General features: G+C 29.1%; 1 protein-coding gene across 2 annotated transcripts in view; it reads right to left on the bottom strand.

Moving 5' to 3' along the window:
• Positions 1 to 26052, bottom strand: part of LOC145268220 (paired box protein Pax-1-like) — a 243054-nt gene that overhangs the window by 49094 nt on the left and 167908 nt on the right. Inside the window, exon 2 of one of the 2 annotated variants that reach the window (XM_080123522.1) lies at positions 10101 to 10145. The exons of the other annotated variant lie outside the window; for it this stretch is intronic. Coding sequence (XP_079979648.1) covers positions 10101 to 10145 — 45 coding nt within the window. The remainder of the gene's footprint in view (positions 1 to 10100; positions 10146 to 26052) is intronic. 2 annotated transcript variants of the gene reach the window in all.

Raw genomic sequence — 26052 nt, forward strand, 5'->3', positions numbered from 1 at the left:
CACTAAATTTCAAGACCTTTATCTAACATCTATGGCGTTTTCTTGAGTTGTAGAGAAAATACATTCCAATTTTTTCTCTTTACTGATGTGCCGGCCTTTAAAGATCACTGAAAAATTTCGTCCTACGTTTGTTTTTTTTTTTCTTAATTATGAATCGCATTCTTTAATTTTCCGGCTTTTTTGTAATAGAAAATGAAAAGATATCTTCGTTTAACTACCGCTTCTTCTAATTTAAATTTGTTTTATTCATTTTACACTGACTGTATCTACTCAGTGTTTCCCAAGAAACTTTATATTCTAATTTTTGTTGCGTTTTTTAACAGCAGTTTATTTGATTTCTACGGAACTATTTTTTATTAGATTTTTATTTTTTTGTTCATTAAATTATTAATTGACACGAATTCTTATGAAGATATGCTTCAAATAATATCGTACGTTTTTAAAGTTAATTTACGATAATGTGTTCTTTAAAGTAAGTTAAGCGTAGATGCAGGAAATACAAATAAATGTTTGATTATCAAAGTAAAAGGACATACGTATGCGCAGATATTTGAAATTAGTTATTTTATCATGATCCGTCGCAAGGAGCTGTTTGCTTAGATAGAGTAAAGACACGCGATGATATGCCAATTAGTTAAAGAAAACAAACGATAACTTTGAAAATCGTTACGACAAGGAAAAAAATGCAGAATTATCCTAGAGTTTAGGAACAGGTATATTAAAGAGAACTTTGTATATTTACCTAGGTCGGGTAAAAAAGCATGGATAACATATTTTGACAGAAAAACATTTTTTTTTCAACGAAAGTTAATTTTAACTATCGATTTTAAAAACGTCTGGATTTTATTTAAAATATATTCATATCGTCGTGTATTTCCGGGTGCGTTGTTATAGATTTCTCCTTAGTGATCAATTTTACTTTTTGCATTCTAGAAACATAATCTCAAGATATTCTTTTTTATCTTCGACATAAAGAGAATAACATAAACGTTGTTAGGAGTGGTGGAATCATTTCCAGGAGACTCATAAATAAAAAAAAGCGAATGTCACTTTAGAATTTTATTTATTTAAAATTATGTTGCTTTAGTTGGTGGAGCGTTTTATTCTAATTTCGGAACAATTCATTTTAAAATGATTAATTATGAATTATTTGCTATAGTGACATCAGATTAACAACAAATAACATGCCTTAATATATTATTATTGTTGTTATTATTATTATTGTTATTATTATTGTTGTTTTTGTTATTGTTATTATTGTTATTATTATTATTGTTATTATTATTGTTATTATTATTATTCTACAACGACATTTCACAGTTTATACTGATTCACCACAATTATGTTGTCGATGTAAACCTTTTTTGTTAAAAAATATAAAACATGAAACGATTTTTTCCTATAATTATTGAGTTAAATATTTTTGTTGGATTTTTCTGACGGAATTTAAGTCTTTTTTAAAAAGGGGATAACCTCAAATTGAAGAGCTGAATAGATATCGTATTTTGTTTTCATTTTTGGGAAAGTCACTAGGATAGAATTAGAATGGAGAAGCATTAATATCAGGCTAGGTGATTAATAAAACGCCACTTATGCAGTATAAGGACCGTGCTATAGTCGGAATTGTCAGAGCAGTTTGCGTAAAATGTGGAAAGGTGCCCAAACGTTGATATCCGTGGCCCTAATACAAAAATAGCATAAAAATGCTTCATTGGTTTATTATAAATGAGCTAAATATTAATCATGATTTAAATTAAAAAAAATAACCATGAAAAGAAAAATTGTTTATTCATGAAACTTCGTAAATTTTTTATTTGAATTATTTTTTTTAAGTTTCCTAAATATTGTGCAATAATTATTCAAACATATTGTTTTCATTTTTCAATTATTTTTTTATTTTATTAATTTAATTATTTTTAAAAAATGTTCGATTATTTTTTTACATGGAATTAACTTCGTACTGATAAAAATAATATTGTTTATTGAAAATAATTCGCCAGCATTTCGCGAAATCAAAATCAAAATCGCTAAACTTCAAAGAAGGGTCCAAGTAGTAGAAATGAAATGCCTCATACAAGAACCTTATCACCAAGAATAAACGCCAGAGAAAAGTTATTCAACAAGAGCGTTATTATAATAACCTACTGACCATGGCGAAATAGAAGAAACTCAGATGGTATGAGCACGTAACACGCTAAGAAGGACTTGCAAAGATCATTCTGCAAGAGAAAGTGTAAAAAAAAAAGAAAACAAGGCAGACAAAAGACCACGTGGGCTGACAACATCATTGAGTGCACAGGGAAAAGCTTCCATACTATTCAGACATTCACCCACAATTGAAGCAAGTAGAGCCAGCTAGCCCATCCTTTATCTACAATGCAGCGCCCCTACGACCCTATCAGGTTATGGAACCAATAACAGTAACAGTATGTATGCGTGCATTTCTCACGGCAACTTTAAAAAGTTCACACTGATTTAATTATTTAATATTAATCGAATATAATACGATAGTGTACAAAATAAAACAAAACTTAAAAATTAAGTACCAAATTCACATGCACTTTGGTTTCTTCATGAACAAGTAAACTATTTTTCATCTTTTATTAATAGTTAAGAAAAAAACTAAACTGCTGTAATGTCCTTCGAAATTAGAAAAGAAATTTAAATTGTCGATTAGAAAAATCACTAAAACTGGCTTTTAAATTCTAATGTATTAAAAGGTTAAAACTTTTGGAAGATTTTAAATTTAATAACTTTGTAAATTAAAGTTAAAGCATTATCATAACGATTATGCATGGCTTTTAACAATTCGATTAAACTCCAGAAGAAATATTAAGATGGATAGAATATGTTGTCGATAAAATCAATTGGAATTTCATAATCTTCAAAAAGGACCAATTGATACCATTATAATTAAATTTAACATCCAAAATTTATTTAAATAAAAATTTGTTAAAAAATTTCAATCATAGTAAAAGTAAAATTAAATAAAAAAAAAACTTAATCCCGTAAAAGCACTCAAATGAACTTCGGAAATTTTCTAGTAAAAATAAATAATTTAACCTAGTGAGTCTATGTAAAATATTTACTAATATTTAATATGTAAAATATTTACTTACATAATCAAGAACGAGGTAGTATTGCCTCTCTTACATTCTAGAATGCAATCAGCAATCCCCTCTCTGTGTAATCGTTTGTTAATTCGTTATATGTGACACTTAGTTCCATTTAATATATAAAATTAAGTTTGACAGATCTTCCAAGTTTGAACTAAATAGCAATACATCTGCCAAACAGTTATTTGATTTTGACTAGCCAGTCCTTTTCGCAAATTATGAAATTCCAATTGATTTTATCGATATCATATTCTATCCATCTTAATATTTCTTCTGGGGTTAGCGTATCTATAAGGCACCAGTGCAGATCAGTATCAAGCGATCACGACTTCAAAACCTTTGCAAAATATTTATACATTTTATCTGTATTTACTTTTAATAAATATATTTCAATTTAAAATATACCTACACTCTAGTTTTAACTGCGGGTCTACTCATTTCAGCATTACCTTAATTCACTGCTGGAATTAGTGTTTTATCTTTTAAAGTAATATTTTACAAATTAATACTTTATATGTTAATAATAATAATAAAAATAAGCATACCTAAACACAAAGTAGCATTCTCCGTATACACGCTAATATTTATTCTCGGTTAAAATAGTCTTCGCAGAGAGAGACAAAGAGACAGACATCAGTATATCGGGAGAGGTGTCGTAGTTCCTGTACTGTTGTCTTTTGTTTCATTTACAGAGGAAATTATAATTTTTTTTCAAGAATTCTTCATAAGTTTTGATTTCGGTTTCGATTATAGCTGAAGGAACTCAAATTATATATATATATTTTTTTTTTCATAAGTTTCAGTTTCTGTTCAAGCTGATACACCCAAGTTATATGAATATATTTTTTTATTTTTGAAATCGAAACTTCATAATATATAAACATCGATAAAACATTAACTCGAAAATAATATCTACGAAATCTGCAAGAATTAAAACATTATATTTAAGCGTACTTTACGACCAGCTATGTCGTGCATCCCTGTTAGTTTAGATAAATACTTTTATAGTTTTAACAAAAGCGCTACAATAATATCAGAGAGTATCCATCTACAGAATGCTGACATCAATATATTACACATGAATAAGTCCGCTGTGGAATTTCCACAAGTATCATTAATTATTATTATTATTATTATTATTATTATTATTATTATAAAGTTTTCAGATATTAAAACACTGAAAATTCGGTATAAGTTTGTATGAAATACATATATAAATAGAAATCTGAACAACTTTAACTTCATTCACTCGTCAATTTAATAACCAACCCGTATCGTAATAATTCAATTATGTTGTAAAATGATATAAACTTTATTCCATAGCTTGCTAAAATTATAAACAAAATGAAACTTATTTTACATAAAGTGTAACCAATATTATAATAGCATGAAAAGGAGGTGGAATACATTTTTTTTTTTTTTACTTCGCGACGAATAGACAATTTTCTCACTTTAAAATTATTAGCAACACCTTATATATATGCTTGAGTCCATAATAAAAAAAAAATGACATCGTTAAAGATATCACAATAATTTAATTTAAAGTGATAGTAAAAACTGAGAAACAAACCTTTCACAAAAATCGTAACTATAATAAAAGGAAACTATGGGTTAGTACGATTTGTTATTTACTAATTTAAGAGTTAAAAAATAGTTTATAGTACTGAATGCGATTTGAAAAGCAAAAATAACGAAAGTAAAATGAAAGTGAAATGAAAGTAAACTAATTTCCGACAACGTCATGTAAGCAGAGTCAATATTCAATAAAACTAACAACAACAAAAGAGACGAGATTGGTTTTGAGACAATGTTGATGGAGACAATGGCGGCAATGTGTAGAATCTACTAAATGACAAAGTTAATAGTAATTATCTGAATTTTTGTATTATGACGAATGCAATGTAAAAATTTCCCTTGAATACTTATGTAATTATTAAATAATTATAACATCTGCGTTCTCAATACAAATGTATTAAATATATTACTAATAGAAAGAGCAATAGGAGCAAAAAAGATGGCGAATAACTGAAAATGGCTTCCAGTTTTTGGTTCCTGCTTGTAAGACAATCGCAGAAAAAATCATCTTCATACCATAACTTTCCTTTTTTCGATCACTTTGTCTAGCATCAGCCGACAAAGCTTATCACTTGTAGAACATATTCCCGTAAGACTGCTTCCCTTTGGATAACAACCTGGTCGTCTTCAGAGCCAATGACAGAAAATTCTTGTTACGGAAACTCCCATAAGAGAACTCAGTTCATACTATCGATTAATATTGGCATTTCCATAGTGTTCCTCATATCTGCTGACAATAATTAACATCTCATTAAACCTTACTTTCAAACAACTCTTGTACTGGCTAAGTAGTATTCCCAGCAGCAAAACAAAATAAAAGAAAACAATATAAGTAATTTATAGACACTTTTCAGGTAAACTGTTTGAAGCATAAGTTTTATGTACTCTCTTTCACATACACACAAAACACATATATGTGGAAATGTTTTTTCAATTATATCTCACCTTTTATTTATACCAATCTTTTAATGTAATTACGATTATATAACAAATAACAAAATTCTATATTCCAAGAATTGTGCATATAACGTGCTTACAGGAATACATTGTAAGATGGTCAACATCTTAAAATTTGAGAAAGAATTTTGTCATTTATTTGTTTTATATATAATGTATATATATGTAAATAAATTAATTAAATGAAAAAGATGTAGTGTTTACTTGATATACGCAATGGTAAACTTCAAACTAATATAAATAACAGTATTTATATATAGAAAATTTAATCCCAACCGAATAAAAAAGCTCAATTCGCAATAGATATTTTCTAATTAAGCCGATGATTAAGGTTCTCATAGTGTTTTCCCTTCTTTTTATTGCTCGGTCCCATTGGACTGGGAACCGACTTCTCTTTGGGCTACTGCACTGCCCAGAAAAAAAAAAACAATTTTCATTATTTTAGCTGTTTTGAAGGCTTTCCAACCGGATTATATGCATCGTCACGCTGGACTTATTTTGGACCCCATTACCCCAAAGAACTATTTTGCATTTCGGATCAACTTGAGAATGTAAACTGAAATATTATGCGTGGCTTGTTTTTATATTTTTCTTACATATCCAACACCTTTTCACCCCTTTTTTATTTGGCAATTTATAACTACAATAAATTGCGGTTTAACTTAACTAGCAAATTCTAGCATTGCTACAAATATAACTTGCTGATTTATTTATGTCCTGTGATGAGAAGAATAACAAGAATAACATTCTTTGAAACTTCGCGGAGTAAGGACTTTGTCAATTGGTTGTTTTTTTAGTATTCAGTCGAACAATAAATTTTGATTGTAAAGTTCAACTTACAGTTTTAATTTTCTTTCTCTTAAGGGGATTAGAACAAGAGGCTAAAGAGCAGAGTATATTTTAATGTATTAGTAAATTCATTAATACAATTACAATAAAATAACACAGTGTTTAATTTAAAAATAAAAAATCGGTCTCATATTGGATATATGCGTTAAAGCAACTAAATATTCTAGGTACGTTATTACCCCAACCTTTTTTTTTATTATGAGATTGCCGAAACAACTAATTAAATTTTTTTTATGTTGCTGTTGAGTCAAGCGGTAAACTCAAATTAAAATGCACTTTCTTAACCTTCAGGCTAAGACGAAAGTGTAGTATATGTATGTCTAATGAGGGTATTAAAATAATATCGTGAGGTTTGCGTTTAAATATGTAATGTTAAATAGAGAATTGGCTCTGTAATAAAAAGAAAACGAAATCTGGATGAATTAAAAAATGTTTAAGCGCGCACAGACTAGGTGCCTCCTCCTTTAGGATTAAATAAAGAAAAAAAAACTAATACCGAAATAACATATGACGCTTACTGCCAAAAAATACAGATTTTTGCAATTTCCAAATAAATAAGTTACCCATAATTGAGTAGAAGTCTCAAGCAATTCTTAATTGTATTCGCGAACCTGCAATATCTAAAAGACTGCCACTTTAGAACTGATTATTATCGGATCCACGTAGACAAGATCGGAGGGTAAGTCGGCCAAAACGTTATGAAAGTAGCATCTAAGATGAGAAAACTAGATAAAACTCATTACTCGGCATCTCAAAACTACTTGAACATAATATCAATGTTGTCGCTTTCTTTAAAAAAAAAAAAAAAAAAAAAGAACTTTTCCCGATTTAGGTTATTATTGCTGTCACAGATTTTCGCCCCACCCCTCACTAGCCTTCTGAAGGTGACCCTTGTATCCAACTGGAACCTATCATACAATTTTTAACCAAACCCTTTATTAGAATCCGGGAGACCGAAGGTAGAAACAATTAGGGCGTTGGTACAAATTATACTGAGGTTGTGAGTTATATACCCAGAAAATGCAGAAAGCCGATTTAAAAAGCTAAACTTTTCGACAACCTATTTTTACATTTTCAAAGTATTTCATAATACACTGTGATATTATAATCAATCGTTTCTCTATCGCTTCCCACCCTCTACTTTAAAATCATTCAATTTTCTCATTGCTACATTCAACCTTTATTTAACTGTTCGCCCTTACCTTAGCCATCTAAAACATACATATATCGATGAAGCATACAGTGATACGATAACAAGCAACATGCTCATAGCTTTAAATAGCACATGGACTTTTGTGTCGAAACAACTAGAACGTTGGATAAAGGTGTGCAGGTTATCTTTATGTTCCGAGTTTAATCCTGGGACAAATAAGCTAGGCGATCTAACCAGTTAACTAAAATAATTGAGAATGCAATGTTAAACACTGTACCCCAGGGTACTGCTAAGGATTTTCGTTAAAAAGTTCACGTCGCCTCTCGCGTTGGACACACGTGATCCCGAAAAGGCTGGAAGTTAAAATGACTGAAATGTCTTAAAGAAGAAACTAGTTTTATTTTTTAGAATCTGAGTGACAGCAAGTGTCCGCATATTTCCAACACTTGGTCTCTTTCGGTTACTGCTCCAAATGGTTGTGGATGGTTTATATTTCGCATATTTTTAAATGAGGATAATTTCACTTGTTCGGACTAATATCATTCTGAAGGTTATTTGCAAACTGTATCGACTGATGTATCTTCTGATATTTTTGATCTCTTGGAACTTAAGAATCCTTCTAGTAAACTTGGGAACTTATATGCGATTTTGAACGGAACGTTTTATATAATTCACAAGAGGAGAGAATTGTTCCATCAGTCATAGCCGGATATAAATGTCAATTTGAATTTTAAATCGGTCAACGTTTGTTTCCTTCAAACCCTTTTCTATTAACTTTAATTCCGAATCACACGAATACATGTCAAAATGTACCTTATTTTTAAAATTGAATTATGTTTAAAAATAGTTTTTAATTGTTCTAATTACCCGTGATTTGTAATTAACCAAATAAATCGCCCAACTCTCTTAACTTCCCATGTGTTTCTTTCGCATAATACTTCCGTGAGCATTTTGATGACTTTTTCAGCGGTGCCATGTATTTATATACGAGTGTCTTTACACACTATTAATGCATATATAAATTAAATGACACACTAGTAAGCCCCATAATAATAATTATTATACTCCTATACAATAGAATAGTGCTGTCAAAAATGATCATGATGACAGTAAAGAAACATATCTGTAGTTGTACAAGAAGAATATTGTTGTGGTGTGTCCACCTTACAGATAATTAAAGATAATAATGATCTCTTACACTTATTATAAAGACGGCATTAGTACAAGTTATGCACACTTTGAAGTTGAACTTTTTATTTTATTTGTGGCATTTGCTTTTCTTTCCAATATATTTTGGTTTTCACTAAATAGATTGTTTCTTTCTTCCGGACATTTACGGGACCACAAACAAAAAAAAATTAATAGACATGTTGCAGTTTATAAAATTTGGAATTCAAATAAAAGAAGTGACTAAGTCCATTATTGCCCCCTCCACTTAGCCCCAAAAGTCCCCACAGACTTAACGCATTTAAATTTAAGTTCAACACCATGCAAAACTGCTAAATAGAAATACTCAGAAAATTTTGGACAAATATGGTAAAATGATCTCAAAAATGAAGTGTTTTTATTAGCCCTAAAAGAGCCCCTGGATCACACACAAGAGTTATCGTGAAGTATAGATAAACAAAAGTATATAGAAATCAGTTACAACTTTTCAGAAAGTTTTATAAAAATTCCAGGCATCATTTTTTTTAATAAGCACAAAAGTGTCAATTTTAGACATTTTAATCCAAAGGGCACCCTAGGAGGATAACCGAAGTTTTCCTGGAAAATCCGTTCTATGACTTTTTTTTAATTCATATTATGTTAAATGTTTGAGCAAAGTTTAAAAAAATTTCAAGGCGTAGTTATTGAGAAAAGTGCGAACAGACGAACCGACGAATGGACAAGAGTAAATTTACAGTTTCACCCTCCTTTTGTCGGTGGACCAACAAAGAATGGTAGCGGTTTTGAGCCAACGAATGATGAGCATGAATGGTATATATGTTTATATATATTTAAAGAATAAGGTATCCACGTAATCATAATTTTATAGGTTTTGTTTTCCTATTTTTTCCCTTGTATTTCAATTGGAATCATCAGAGTGATGTTGATGTTGATTTTGGCACTTATTCAAAAAAAAAAACGGAGTTATTCGTCGATTATTATATAGACAACGTTAACGACACTTCCGCATTTTACATTCCAGTTCGAATCAAAAGATGAGACAAAAATTATGGTTCAGTAAAAAAAAAGTGGTTATTTTGTCTAGAATGCATATTTTTAGACGATATATACGAAATGATTAACATGTTTTCGTATGGTGAAACTACATAATATCAAGAAGTTCAAGACTTCACTTTTAATATGAAATACTTGGAATTATAATTAATGATAAGCGGCGAATAAAGTCCCAATACATTTTTGTAACGAATAAAAATAAATTTGACTGGATATGAAAAGTGATCTACCTGGAAATGAGCGAACAGCTGGCACTTGTCCGTGTACAACCATTTCTGCGAATAAAAAATAAAATAAAGTAAAATTCTCTATAACTAATCCGTCATGGATTCGTTTGTATTTCAAAGATCAAAACAAATCCATGGCAGATGGAATCATCGTTAACAAAGAAAGGAAAAGAAAACTTGATAAAAAAAGTTAATGCATCTGTTGTGTGGGACATGGAGATCAAATAAAATCGGTAAAAAAAAGGGAAAAGTATGAAAATAAAGAGAAAAAATTGTAACGGTTATTATCAATAGGATTGAAAGGGATAATTTGGCACAATACATTAAATTGGAAGAATTAAAATATCGGTAAAATTAAAACATTTCCTAGGCTACAAAAAAATTATTTTACTAATTATTTATTAAGATCAGAAGCCACTCACGAATAAGTGCTAATAGGATGGATGAATTGTTAGTTGGATGACGACGAATATTATAAAAGGACTGAAAATGATGAATGAAATGAACTATATTTTATTACTTATGTGGATGATTGTTGACATGATAATATACTACCATTTGCAGTGTAACCATACTTTTATAGTTCAGGGTTTAAATATTTCATCTTCAATAAACAATGGATTTATAGTAAATTAAAAATTTCAATATGCATTTACCTGACGTATACAAGAGAAACAGAGACATAAACACGAGATAATATCTAAAAGGTTTAATGATACAAAGATTATTTTTGTTAAGACTAGGTGGTACGCAACATGATTTTAACTTCTTGAAAAAATGCCAACCTAAAAAAGCACATTAATACAGAAAGTAGAAAACGGACCTCGTAACCTATCGATTCACTTAAATTGTTCCTTAGTCTTAACATGAGCGATGTTTATGGCAAAGTTAGAAGAATTGAGGTTTTCTGGATCAGAATCTATCCATCTAAGCTACTTACATCAAGTGGCTTTATGCCTTATCTGGTGCGCTTTCCATAAAAATATACGGCAATGATCAAAGAATATATGTACGGCAATTAGCAAAGGAAATTATTAATTATTGTTCACGTTTGTTGTTTTATAAGCAGCCCGATCATGCTATCGGAAACTGTCTTGATTATTGTGTCCTAGAATATTTCCTAATTTCCCGTTGGCCAAACTGTCAAAACCTGGATATCTCCAGTAAACGCAATGATGAATTATATTTAAATTAAATAATATTGATTATTGCATGATTTATGATCGAGCACTGCTAACACGATCCACACACACAACATTATATATACATTATATATATATATATATATATATATATATATGTACATATATATATATATATATATATATATATATATATATATATATATATATATACGCGCGCACATACTACCTTTTCTTCGTGCTCTTGTTTTCGCTGATAATATTATTAAACAAGCGAGTATTTAGTTCGTGAAGTTAGAAATAAGAATATCAACGTACGAGTCTCATTTTTACTTTGCGATTTTCTTTGCTTATATCAAACTCAACTGCCAAAATAATCGCTTGTTTAGTTATATTATCCGAGAAAACAATAGAATTAACAAGAAGCAACTTAATATTTAACCGATTACATACAGTAAATAAATTTGCAATATTAAAAACATGCAGTACAATCTGTCACATGGTTTGGCCATCGACGATTAAACTGCTAAGATTGTGTGGTGTGGAGCATATTAAAATAGGATCAACTGCTATCTAGGACGGGAGCAAAATCATAAGTATAATGTGGAGGTGAAGACATACCGGGATTTCTCGGAGAGGTAAATCACGTGTTCTTTATATTTTTGCACTATTATTTGTAGATAGGATGTTAAAACACACACACACACGTTCGATTTTATATAATTAATGACTTTTTTTACTCAGATTTTTCTTTATTTTACCTTATGCATCTTTGCTATATTTTTTATTCATTTTTTTTACTATATTCTGTAATTTTCACTGTACTTTGTATGTATTTATATATATATATATATATATATATATATATATATATATATATAATATATATATATATCTTTGTATGTATTTTCCATATTCTTTCCTATGTCTATATCTGTTCGAATTTTTATCTCTAATTTCACTGTCGTTTTTTCTATCTTTGATGCTTCTATATGGAGCATCGTTATTTCATTTATAAGCAAATGTTGTTAAGCTAGTAATTTTTTTACATATAAACCTGGCCAGGCATTTGTCTCCTTTCAATGAAAAGCATTAGAGTTTGAAATTCCATGGCTTAAACAGATTTTTTTCACTATTGCTTTGATGATTTTATAAAGTTTTATTTAACTTTGAATTATTATCCTTTTCTCAATTGATAGACTTATCCGTCCGGGGTTACATAAAGATCACTTTTTACTTTTATCAAATTTTATGCACATGAATAGGGTAACGGGACAGCACTAACGTCAAAGGAAAAGTAAGATGTCTTCAGTCGTCCGCACGTGATCGTCATCAAACTACCCTCCGACAGCAAGCAAAGAATATCGGGAAAGGTCGAGGGCAGAACAAGCAGTGGACGACAGAGAGAAACATACGTTGACAGTCTGAACATCTAACCAACATAAGAAAAATGATGTTTCAGGGAATAGAGATAGATTAAGAGTCATAACCGTCAATTCCTTTACCAGGAAGGACACTACTTGAATATAAATGATTATATATATATATATATATATATATAAACAATGTATATAGATATATATTTTTATATGAGAGTATAAATAATGTATATATATATATGAATAGATATATATGACTATATAGATAAATATATACATTATATATAAACATACGGATAAATATACATATATACTTATACGTTTACATATGTAAACACACATACATATGTATGTATCAGGTCGTCAAGAAAGTTCTTGCGGTTTTAAACTTTTAAATTCAGGTGAACATATCTCGGCTCAACCAAAAATTTATTGATCGAAATAAGCACCATCAGAATCCACACACTTTTGCCAACGCAAAACAAGTGTATTTATGCGATTTTTTTGGTGGCAATGAAGTCGTTGAAGGCGTTTTTGATATTGCTTTTTTTTTTTTTTCAAACATTTCTCATGTAGAACGTTGTCAAGATGCCCGGAAAAATGGTAGTCGAAAAGTATTACAGATGAGGCAGAATTTCTTAGCCCAATTCGTTTCACTTCTGCAGGATAGGATTAGCAACGTGGGTTCGGGCATTTTCGTGGAGGCTAATTGGGTCTTTTCTGTTGACTGATGCTGGGTGTTATTGACGAATTTTCTGATGTATTTTATACTAAAAACTAATGAATAAGATTGTTGCAATATTGACTTCGGTATGTGTTGTGGAGCTTTGTCAGCGTCTAACCACTGAGCTAGGCATCGTCGGTTGTTGCAAAGAAACCACTTTTCATCACAAGTCACAACCCAGTCAAGAAACGTTTAATTCTTGTTGCGTAAAAAAAAAAAAAATGATGATCACACTTAATAACGGCGTATCTTTTGGATCTCGGTCAATTTGTGAACCACACACACACACACACACATATATATTTCTGTCTCCAATCTCTTTTAAGTGGTTTAACATCATTGTATACGTTATGTATGATTCAAAAAAATTTTTTTGAACAGTTGTGCGTGGATTAGCCTCGATTAAAGCTCTTCATGAATCGCTGTGACCATCCGATGGCGGAGCGCTACGCTCATAAACTTTAACCGCCAGGACATTTCTAAAACCACCATTGTGCTGTGCGTTATATAGCGGTTTCTGGGTCCAACGCTTCGATGAACTTGCAAGCCGTTTCAGCAGCTTTTCGGCCTATCTTGAATTGAAACAAGAAAATTGTTCGAATTTGCAAGATTTTAATCTTATATTTAAATGTTCAGAAAAGATAATTATTTAAAAATTCCACAAGAGCATTCTTAACCTAATATTTGCGCATATAAATATATATATACACCTGTATAAATACGTATAGACATATACGTATACACACATATATACATACGCCTCTACATATATAAACATGTATGCGTACACATATATATATACATGCGTATACACACACATATGTGCACATATATATATATTTCTACACATATGTATACATGAATACACACACATATATATATAGATGTACACATAATATCTATATAAATGTATATACATATATAAACATATGTATAAACATATATGTAAACAAATATATATGTATACTCACATATGCATAGACGTGTACCTATATATGCATATACATGTATACATATATATATTTATATAGACATATATATACACATATATGCATACATATAAATATATATATATATACTCGCATGTATGTATACGCATGCACATATACATGTATGTATACGCATACACATACATATATACGTATATAAGTACATATGCATATATGTACGCACATATATAGATCATATGTATATACGTATATATCACATGTATATTCATATATATCACTTTTAAATAATTTTCTTCCTTTGAAGATTGTAACGCTGGGTATGAGGCGGCCAAACCTTGTTCCCTTAAGTGCAGTTTTCTGGAACTCTTTTGCACTTGGTTCACCAGGAATATTAGTTAGGACTTCAGGTTCTTCTTCATAAGTCCTGTGGCACCTATGATAACTGGTATAATTGATATCTCCCTAAGATTCCAGTTTCTTTTCATATCATACATGAGACATTGGTATTTGGTCTGTTTCTTCCTTTCAGCTCTGTTCATATCTCCATCATTAGGGACACTCACTTCAATCAAGGTTGCAACTCTCTGACTTATTACATATAATTATGTCAGGTTTCACAGCAGCGTTTTCAAGGTAGGTGGTTGGTTGCTTGTTTTTGTTTTACGGCATATCAACCCATTTCAGGTTATTTAATGCCGAATCCGGTGATTTTTAAGAATTTTTTTTTAATAGAATATATTTGTTTTTTGCGTGTCAGTTTCTATTTAATCCATTGTTGGGACCCTAACAGGTACTACCACTCCGGGTCAGAGTTGACCTGGGAGCAATGGCAATTAAAGGGTGGCTCCACACTCCCCAAAGCCCGCAAGCTGGGGGCCTCACTATCGGATATATATTTTAAGGTCATATCCAGGACCCAAGGTAGGTGGCTGTAGGGATTACATGGTCGTAATGTATATAATAATAGTAATGTATGGTATAGAAGTCATTTCCAACTGTTCTTTCATGTTGATGTTTTCAGGATTTGCTGCTACAGTGGAGGGTTAATTTTTTGCAGATGATCCAGTGGATGTACTTACATTCTCCATCATGTTTCTTTGTGTAGTAGCCATCCCTTAAAAGAACCTTGCAGCTTGATACTAGATGACTTTCACTTTCCAATTCCGTGTGGCAGAATCTACATTTGTTTCATTAGTGAGACTTGCTATCTTCTTGAATGGATTGATCATCAATCCCTGGTCTTGAGCAGCTATTATATACCTTTCCTGATCGTGGTGAAGGGATCCACTTTTGAGCCAGTCCAAGGAACCTTCTTTGTCTAGTTATTCCTGAGAGAGTTCCTCCAGAAAATACTTTGCACGCTGATGTTGGTCCCACTCTTTAAGGTTCCTCTTTTGGAAGGTCTCAGTATATTTCTGCCGACTCTTCCCTGCTATTTCTGTGGCAGGCTTGTTTAGTGTTTCAGCCTCATCTGTGAGATAGCCCCGACCAATGCTTGGCCAGCTGGGTGACTGATGTTGTTCTGCTGGCTCTTGTCTCTTGGTGTTCATTGAGAGGGTGTAGTTCTGGGAGCTTCTTAGATACTGGTTTGTGCTCACTATTGTTGACTATGTTGTGGTTTGATCTCTGAGAGCCCTAGTCCTCCTTCTCCTCTGGGCAAATACAGTCTTGGTAGGCACTGATTTCTATATATTATTTCATAAAGCGTTAGTGTCTTTACATCTAACCGGTTGACGTATTTTTGTGGCAAGTCAATGATACAAAAACTATGTTATTACTGGCATGGCAAGCTGGTTGACGGTATGTATATTCATATATATCACATGTATATTCATATATATCATATAAACACACACACACACACACACACATATCAGTTATAATAACGCTGAATTCTAATTTTTTTATAGCTTGTTTACATACGTCATATATGCTATCATAGTAGATAACATAACAGATAATATATATATATAATTATTTTTTACTATAATAATTAAATAAATAAACAAATATATATATATATATATATATATATATATATATATATATATATATATATTCAATATGCGTTACATGATGTCATGGCAGGGGACGTCATATATGATGCCATAGGAGATATTGATATTGATATATTATAGACGATAGGTATACGTCATATATGAAATCATTGCAGATTATTTTATGTGATGATGTAATATACGATGTTGTTATATGTAATTACGTTGTATATATATGTCCGTTATATATGTGCTTTAAAACATAATTAATAGATAATAAAATATTATTTGTTTACGTCCAAATAAAATATGGACGACTTTCTAAAAAAACAAAACAAAAACACCCGATCTCCAAGGTGGAGACGCCAACCTTAATATTGTTTAAAAAATCAATAACAAAATCAATATAATATATATAACGTAATATATAATATATATATGATATATATTTGTTTATTTATTACGTCATACAAAATATTTTTCAATGTAAGGGTGCAAATAAAAGAGTTCTGGGCAACGACAGGTAGATTATCCAGTATACCTATCTATTACAATAGAACCTTAATCCTGTCTACTCCGTTGTTCACAGTGCTGTCATAGAGTGTGACGTTATACATGATGCCATAGAATGTGACATGATACATGTCGCCATAGAATGTGACATGATACATGTCGCCATAGAATGTGACATGATACATGTCGCCATAGAATGTGACATGATACATGTCGCCATAGAAGATTACGTTATACATGGCTGCGTGTATTCCTCATGTATGGTAGGCTGCAAATGAAAGCGAATATTTCTTGGGCTAACGCCGCGCAACCACACACACACACACACACACACACACACACACACACACACACACACACACACACACACACACGCGCGCGCGCGTGTGTTTGTGTGTAATTTGTTTATTTCAAATGTTTAAACAATTATTAGCACTTAAAATATATGTATTTGGGAATCAATTCTCCACACGTTTTTTTCGATAAATGCACTTTTCTTAGAATAATATTTAAGTCGAAATACAATATTTAAAACTTATCAATTGGTATCTCTATGCGTATCGAATAAATTTCTGATTTTGATTCTGTAGAAATAAGAATGAATTTTGTTCGTTTTGATTGTTTAATATTTTGTGACTACTTTAAAATCTTACGTGGAGCAATTAAATAAGTCGTTTGAATCAAAATTTAATTAAGCATAATCAATAATGAAGTTATTAGAAATTAAATACCGATTCATAATTTTTTATATACATTTTATTATTTCAGAAAACTATCGATCCACTTATCCTAGACTGCGATAAACTATAATTCTCTATATATCTAAAGCTTTATTATATTTTTTGTTAACTTTTGTTAATTCTTTAGCTCTCGAAGTTTCTTTAGATAGACCAAACAACGGGATTGGAAGTCCCTGTTCGCACTGACGTCTATACAAAGGAAAACAACAGTTAATTTTCATGTGAATTATTCCACGGATTTCGACCTTTTGGATTATCTTGGACCATCTTCCAATTACGTGATTTCCTTGGATTTTACTTGTGCGAATGGAAATTTAATTAACTTTCTTGGATTTACATTTTTGGATTTTACCGTTATTGGATACTTTACCCTTCACCAGACTATCCATTCACATGAAATCACTTTTTACTCCACCCTATTCCCTCTGCTTCACTTTTTGTTATCAAGTAAGATCTTTGACTTACTTGCAGTTTCATCAAATACTTTTGCAAGCAAAATCCGATCCCGCATTTTGTTAATTCTTACCCTCTGATGAGAAGGAAAGTATTTCTTCGAAACTACGCGGATTAAGGGCTATGACTTATTTAGTGTTTCCTTTTCAAATTAAATATGTTTGTAACTCTTTTTCAAAGTGTTTTTTAACATGTTTTATTAACTATTTGCTCTTATATATATACACACATATACATTGTATATATATACACATATATATATATATATATACAAACATGCATGCACACAAGGAAAGGATTTATTTTAGTTCAAACCAGCTATATTTCAGATTATCTTGAACATATTAAATGTCTTCCATAACAAATCACTTCTCAGTCTTCCACACCGCTACGACCTGAGTAATTACCTCAACATAAAAAGAAGATATATTTTATGCGAACGGTTTCCATTACACTTTGGAAATCTTTGAGACGTGGAATTCAAAAGACTAATTCATCAAATAATGTAACCGAATGTGCCCACACTTTTCCGTTCAGTTAATTTATGAATACTTATGATTTTTAAAAAAGAATTCGTTACTACCTATCAAGGCAAAAGCCACTGAAGGATAATTGTTAGTGATGGAGTATATTATGTGATTATTAATGGAATAATCAAAGATTTATTATCTATAGGGTATCGATTTTTGATAAATATTTGTTGTGATCTATAGAGCAATGGTTCTATTTTAAAGAAAAATGTTCGATTGTGTTGATTTAATTGACAAGTATTTCTTTTAATTCAAATTAATATAAATGCTGGTTACTTTTGAATGCTAGATGATATAAATAATGTTTTCCTAGAATAAGATATACTTATCTATATATATATATATATTATATATATAGATATTATATATATATATATATATATATATATATAGATATTATATATATATATATATATATATATATATATATATATATATATATAATTAGTTTTTTCGGAAAGGACAAGTATTTTTTGAATCAATATCGTTGTTGTGTCAAGTATGATCGTTGGTTATCTGCTTGTAAATTGCAAATTGTGTATATATACGAAACATTTTTCTAATCTTGAATTGATTTCCTTAAAATCCAACAAAGCCAAGCATTTTCCTTAGAACTTTGCATAAAACCCCACGCTTTGCGATTACGGCCGCCTATCTCCTGACTGAATTTCTCCCGAAGTTTGATGATAATCGTTGAGCGTTTTCAAGAACCTTAATGACAGCAAACCAACTAGTTCTAACAATACTTCGATCATATTGCTTAAAAGCTCTTATTTTTACAAAGCTGTTCAAACGCTATTTAAAGGAAAATGCTTCTCAACACCTTGGAAGACTTCTTCAGTCTGACGAGTATGTACAATTTACTGGAAATCAGTTTCCTGTGTGCTATGAGTGTGTTTGAATCTTTTATATATCGAGAAGTCGTCAATAACATCAGCAAAAAGAATAACATGACACAGGACCAAAGCATCTATTGAGAGGGGCATCGATAGATCAAAGGGATTTTATAGGATTTGGCATAAAAAATCGACAAAATAAAAAAATACTACGAATGCCCTATTAACCATCAAAATATTTTCTGATAGATTCATAAAAAATGCCGGTTATAGGCAGAAGCTCATAGTGTTAACGATGGCATGCCTCAAGCATCCATTCTGCAACCTTCTTCCTGATTTTAATCTAGGATCTCCTAAATCACACTCCAAGATAATTCGTCGATATTTAGGCTAACGACAAAAAATCTGCTGAACGTGACAAATATTTCGGAACGTAATCATGAAAGATGTACTGCATTTCAAAGATTTGTAGAAAACTGCAATTTTTTCTGCTATGCATCTTAGTATAAATGTTCTGTTGTTGCAGGAGTTGGCTGCGAATAAGGTATTTTTATCAATTTTCTTAGGCTTTGGTTGAAAGTTTGTTTTTCCATTTTGACAAAATCATGGTTACAAAATAAACTAGTATGTGGCCCAACGTTTCCGGTCATAAATTACGCTTAAATATATTAAAAAGATATATAGCAATCATATACCGAATTTTCAATGACTACGACGATGATAAAATGCTTGTACAAAAAGTTATTGAAAGCGCCTCGTATATTATATGACATGTATACAGCATGTATGCATATTATATATATATATATATATATATATATATATATATATATAGATATATATATAGATATATATATATATATTGCAAACGTACCCGTCGTTGACTGGGTCCAAAACAGCCTACAGAACATGGACTATGATTTATGAAAGTATGATAAGTAATTAAAAGGAAGTGTTGTAAAGAGATAGCTTCGAATTTGGGAGTATCAAAACAAAGGCAAAATATGATGAGAGTAAAAATAAAATAGATAAACCCCATAATTTATTATACCATACCTGTTCACACTGAAATACTTATCACAATATTCTGTGGATGTATATTAAAAAAAACTTGTTAAACTTTGTGACATATTGCCATTCTATGGAGGTCAGGTGCGAACGAACATCCCACAATTTTATTATACCATATTGCTTCAAACTGAAACATAATTATCAAAGTATACTTACGCTGATAGATATGAAAAGTCTTTATTAAAGTTTGTGCCTATTTCCATTCTATGGAGGCTAGGCGCGAACGTAGATCCCACAATTTTATTATACCATCCCTATTTAAGTAAAAGCATACTTATCAAAGTATTCTTATGTACATCTATATCAAAAACACTTGTAAACGTTTTTTGTTTTTTTAAAATTTTTTATTTCCATATTTTGTGGAGCAGGCGCGAACGCAGAGTTATAGGTTAAGGAAATATACTTTTTGAAATGTATTCTAGATTTACAATTTAACCGTTTCACATCATAAAATTTAAATTACTAAATTATGATTTATATACACGATATATATATATATATATAATATATATATATAATATATATATGAAAAATATATATGAAATATATATATATATATGAAATATATATATATATGAAATATATATATATATGAAATATATATATATATATGAAATATATATATATATATGAAATATATATATATATGAAATATATATATATATATGAAATATATATATATATATGAAATATATATATATATATGAAATATATATGAAATATATATATATATATGAAATATATATATATATATGAAATATATATATATATGAAATATATATATATATGAAATATATATATATATGAAATATATATATATATGAAATATATATATATATGAAATATATATCTATATATGAAATATATATCTATATATGAAATATATATATATATATATATATGAAATATATATATATATATGAAATATATACATATATGAAATATATACATATATGAAATATATACATATATGAAATATATACATATATGAAATATATACATATATATGAAATATATACATATATATGAAATATATACATATATATGAAATATATACATATATATGAAATATATACATATATATGAAATATATACATATATATGAAATATATATATATATATATGAAATATATATATATATATATGAAATATATATATATATATATGAAATATATATATATATATGAAATATATATATATATATATATGAAATATATATATATATATATATGAAATATATATATATATATATATATGAAATATATATATATATATATATGAAATATATATATATATATATATGAAATATATATATATATATATGAAATATATATATATGAAATATATATATATGAAATATATATATATATATATGAAATATATATATATATATATATATGAAATATATATATATGAAATATATATATATGAAATATATATATATATTTCATATATATATATATATTTCATATACATATATTTCATATATATATATTTCATATATATATATATTTCATATATATATATTTCATATATATATTTCATATATATATTTCATATATATTTTTCATATATATTTTTCATATATATTTCATATATATTTCATATATATATATATTTCAAATATATATATATATATATATATATATCTTTCATATATATCATATATATATTTCATATATATATATATCATATATATATATATATCATATATATTTCATATACATATATAATTCATATATATATATATTTCATATATATATTTCATATATATATATCAATCACATATATATATCACATATATATATATATCACATATATATATATCACATATATATATCATACATATATCACCTATATATATTACATATATATATTACCTATATATATATCACATTATCACATTATATATAGATATCACCTATATATATCACATTACATATATATCACCTATATATATATCACCTATATATATCACATTATATATATATATCACACACATATATATATATCACATATATATATATCACACACATATATATATATATATATATATCACACACATATATATATATATCACACACATATATATATATCACACACACATATATATATATCACACACACATATATATATCACACACATATATATATATCACACACATATATATATATCATACACACACATATATATATATATCACATATATATATCACATATATATATATATATCACATATATATATATATCACATATATATATATATCACATATATATATATATCACACATATATATATATATATATCACATATATATATATATATATATCACACATATATATATATATCACATATATATATATATCACATATATATATATATCACATATATATATATATCACATATATATATATATATATCACATATATATATATATATCACATATATATATATATATATCACATATATATATATATCACATATATATATATATATCACATATATATATATATATCACATATATATATATCACATATATATATATATATCACACATATATATATATATATCACACATATATATATATCACACATATATATATATCACACACATATATATATATCACACACATATATATATATATATCACACATATATATATATATATATCACACATATATATATATCACACACATATATATATATCACACACATATATATATATATCACACATATATATATATCACACACATATATATATATATCACACATATATATATCACACATATATATATCACACATATATATATCACACATATATATATCACACATATGTATATCACATATATATATATCACATATATATATATATATATCACATATATATATATCACATATATGGTACCTGTTTACAATGCCTCCCCACAGGTTAGACACCAGCGTCGTTTTTTAATGTGGAGAAAAGGAATAAAAATAAAAATTTCTCAATCGTGAAGGATTTCTCCTCCCCTGACAGAACAAGAAATTTAGGCGCAGCATCTGAAGAACAGATACTACACTTTTATCTAGTCCAGAAGGCCAAATACATACATATGATATATATACGCAATGTTTATATACATATATATAAATATATATATATATATATGTGTGTGTGTGTGTGTGTGTGTGTGTGTGTGTGTGTGTGTGTGTATGTCATATGCTACTGGTACCATGCAACCCAGTACTACCTGCCTCATATTCGGGTCACCAGCGACTAAACTGGTTCTCTCACCAGACTTATTTTGTGAGGAGAGTGGCTAGTCTCTCTGAAGGATTAAAAACAAGACCTTCCACAGGGCGAATGAACCCTTTTTCGGGGTCAACGGCTAACTAGCACCGTGTGTCTTTGTGTGTATTTATGTGTGTGTTGAGGTGGAGAGGGCTCCCATAAGCCGTCGTGAAGGCAACCTTTCTAGGAGAAGCAAATCTTATTTAAAAAACACATAAAGCGGGAGACCAGTACCCGCATTAAGCTGGTCTGCAGTTTAATTTGTTGCTGGCTATATTGCTCTTGCTTGTTGTTGGATCTCAACATTTTGAACCGAGAGAGAGACTTAGATGTCGTACAAAGCTAAGACTCTGTAACATCATCTGTGTATAGATACTCCCTCAGGCATTTGACTATAAAAATAGTTCTGTGGCAATGGAAAAGTTATGATGTGTGGAGGCTTGAAATGCTGGAAGCATGTAATAATTGATCTCAATGACCGTCTTCAGTGTCATGCCTGCTTGAGCGTGTGAATTAACCGGTAGGAGTAAAAAAAAAAAAAAAGAAGTTATTTTTGGGCTCATGTCTAAGGGAGTGGCACTCGTCTGACAAGACGTTGCAATCATCATATATATACATGATTTATATATATATATATATATATGATAGTAATAATAATATATGTATAAGGAATACAAAATTATTAAATATAAAAGAATAAGAATGTATATAAAATAATAATAATAATAATAATAATAATAATAATAATAATAATAATAATAATAATAATGAATATATAAAGAGCCAAGCGAAATGAAAGTATGACCATAAAGAAAATAGTATGATAAAGAATATAGAATAGTAGAGATGTTTAGCACAGTTTTTTTTTGTCCTTGATGAGTGCAAATCAGTATCAAAATATTTTTCCTAAATAAATAAATAGAAACTCCTCTGAGAAGTTCTGTGTCCGTCCAGTTTAAATTGTGTCTCAAGGTACCGTGTTTCGGTTGGTGATGGAAATTGTGCAATCTTTTAAGATATTAAAGCTGGGACGAGAATATAATGAATGTGCATTACCTCACTTTTTTGGTTTGAAACGACACTTTTTGAGGGAGATAATGGTTTGAAACGACACTTTTTGAGGGAGATAATAGTGAGGAGGTTAGTTATTGAGATTTTATTTTTTTTTTCGGTGTTGCCGCTTATACTGGGGTTATATGTCATGGGTAGTAATTGTGAGAATTTCTACTGTGATTAAAATTATATCAGATTAGAATGCGCCAAATCTATTATGATTTAAGATTAAATTTGTATAAAGAGATAGAAATTATAGGGGCCTATTTGTAAGGTAAAGTTACATTCTAGAGGGGGAAACCCAGAGGGTGTTTTCAGATATTAGGATTTTATTGTGTTGTGGGGGAGGGGCGACGGTTACAGATAAATTTAGGCTTTAAGTGAAGAAGATTAAGGGAATTTGAATAAAAGCTGTCTGGGAGGCGTATTGAGGGAGAATTTGACAAGTGATGATGAGTATATATATATATATATATATATATATATATATATATATATATATATATATATATATAATAAGACAACAAGAGTATGAAATGAAGGCACAAAACTATATATTGGTAGATTTAGAATGGATCATTTATTGAATAATGGAATATGGCAAAATTTGGGGGATAGAAGGGACTCTTTATGCCAGGTCATTTCGAAGCCTAACGCTTCTCATCAGAAGAGTAGAGAAGGTGCTAGGTAGCATGGGGAAGATGCGGCGTCTAGCGTAAGGTTCATTAGGGATGAAAGAGATTAAGAGGAATTATAGAATGTTGGGGGAAGCTTTATTGAATTCTAAATAAATAAGGAGAAGCTTATTATATATAGTATGATATATAAGAATATATATGGTCTTTAACATAGTATTGAGATTAAGGGGCATATGTATTATGGTTAAATAGGGGTGTATTGTTGCTGCGTGGTAATTTATTTTAACCGTTTGTAAGTATACTTTGATAATTATGTTTCAGTTTGAAGAAATAAAATTATGGAGTGTTTATTCGCACCTAACCTTCATGGAATGAAAATATGTCACAAAGTTTAACAAGGTTTTTTAATATAGATCCACAGAATATTGCGATAAGTGTTTCAGTGTGAACAGGTATAGTATAATAAATTATGGGGTTTATCTATTTTATTTTTACTTTCATCATATTTTGCTTTTGTTTTGATACCCACAAATTCGAAGCTATCTCTTTACAACCCTTCCTTTTCATAACCTATCATACTTTCATAAATCAGAGTCCATTTTCTGTAGGCTGTTTTTGAACCCAGTAAACGACGGGTACTTTTGCTAGTATATATATATA

This window comes from Euprymna scolopes, chromosome 43 (genome assembly GCF_053919585.1).
Source record: "Euprymna scolopes isolate OS-2025 chromosome 43, ASM5391958v1, whole genome shotgun sequence".
NCBI classification, from domain to species: domain Eukaryota; kingdom Metazoa; phylum Mollusca; class Cephalopoda; order Sepiida; family Sepiolidae; genus Euprymna; species Euprymna scolopes.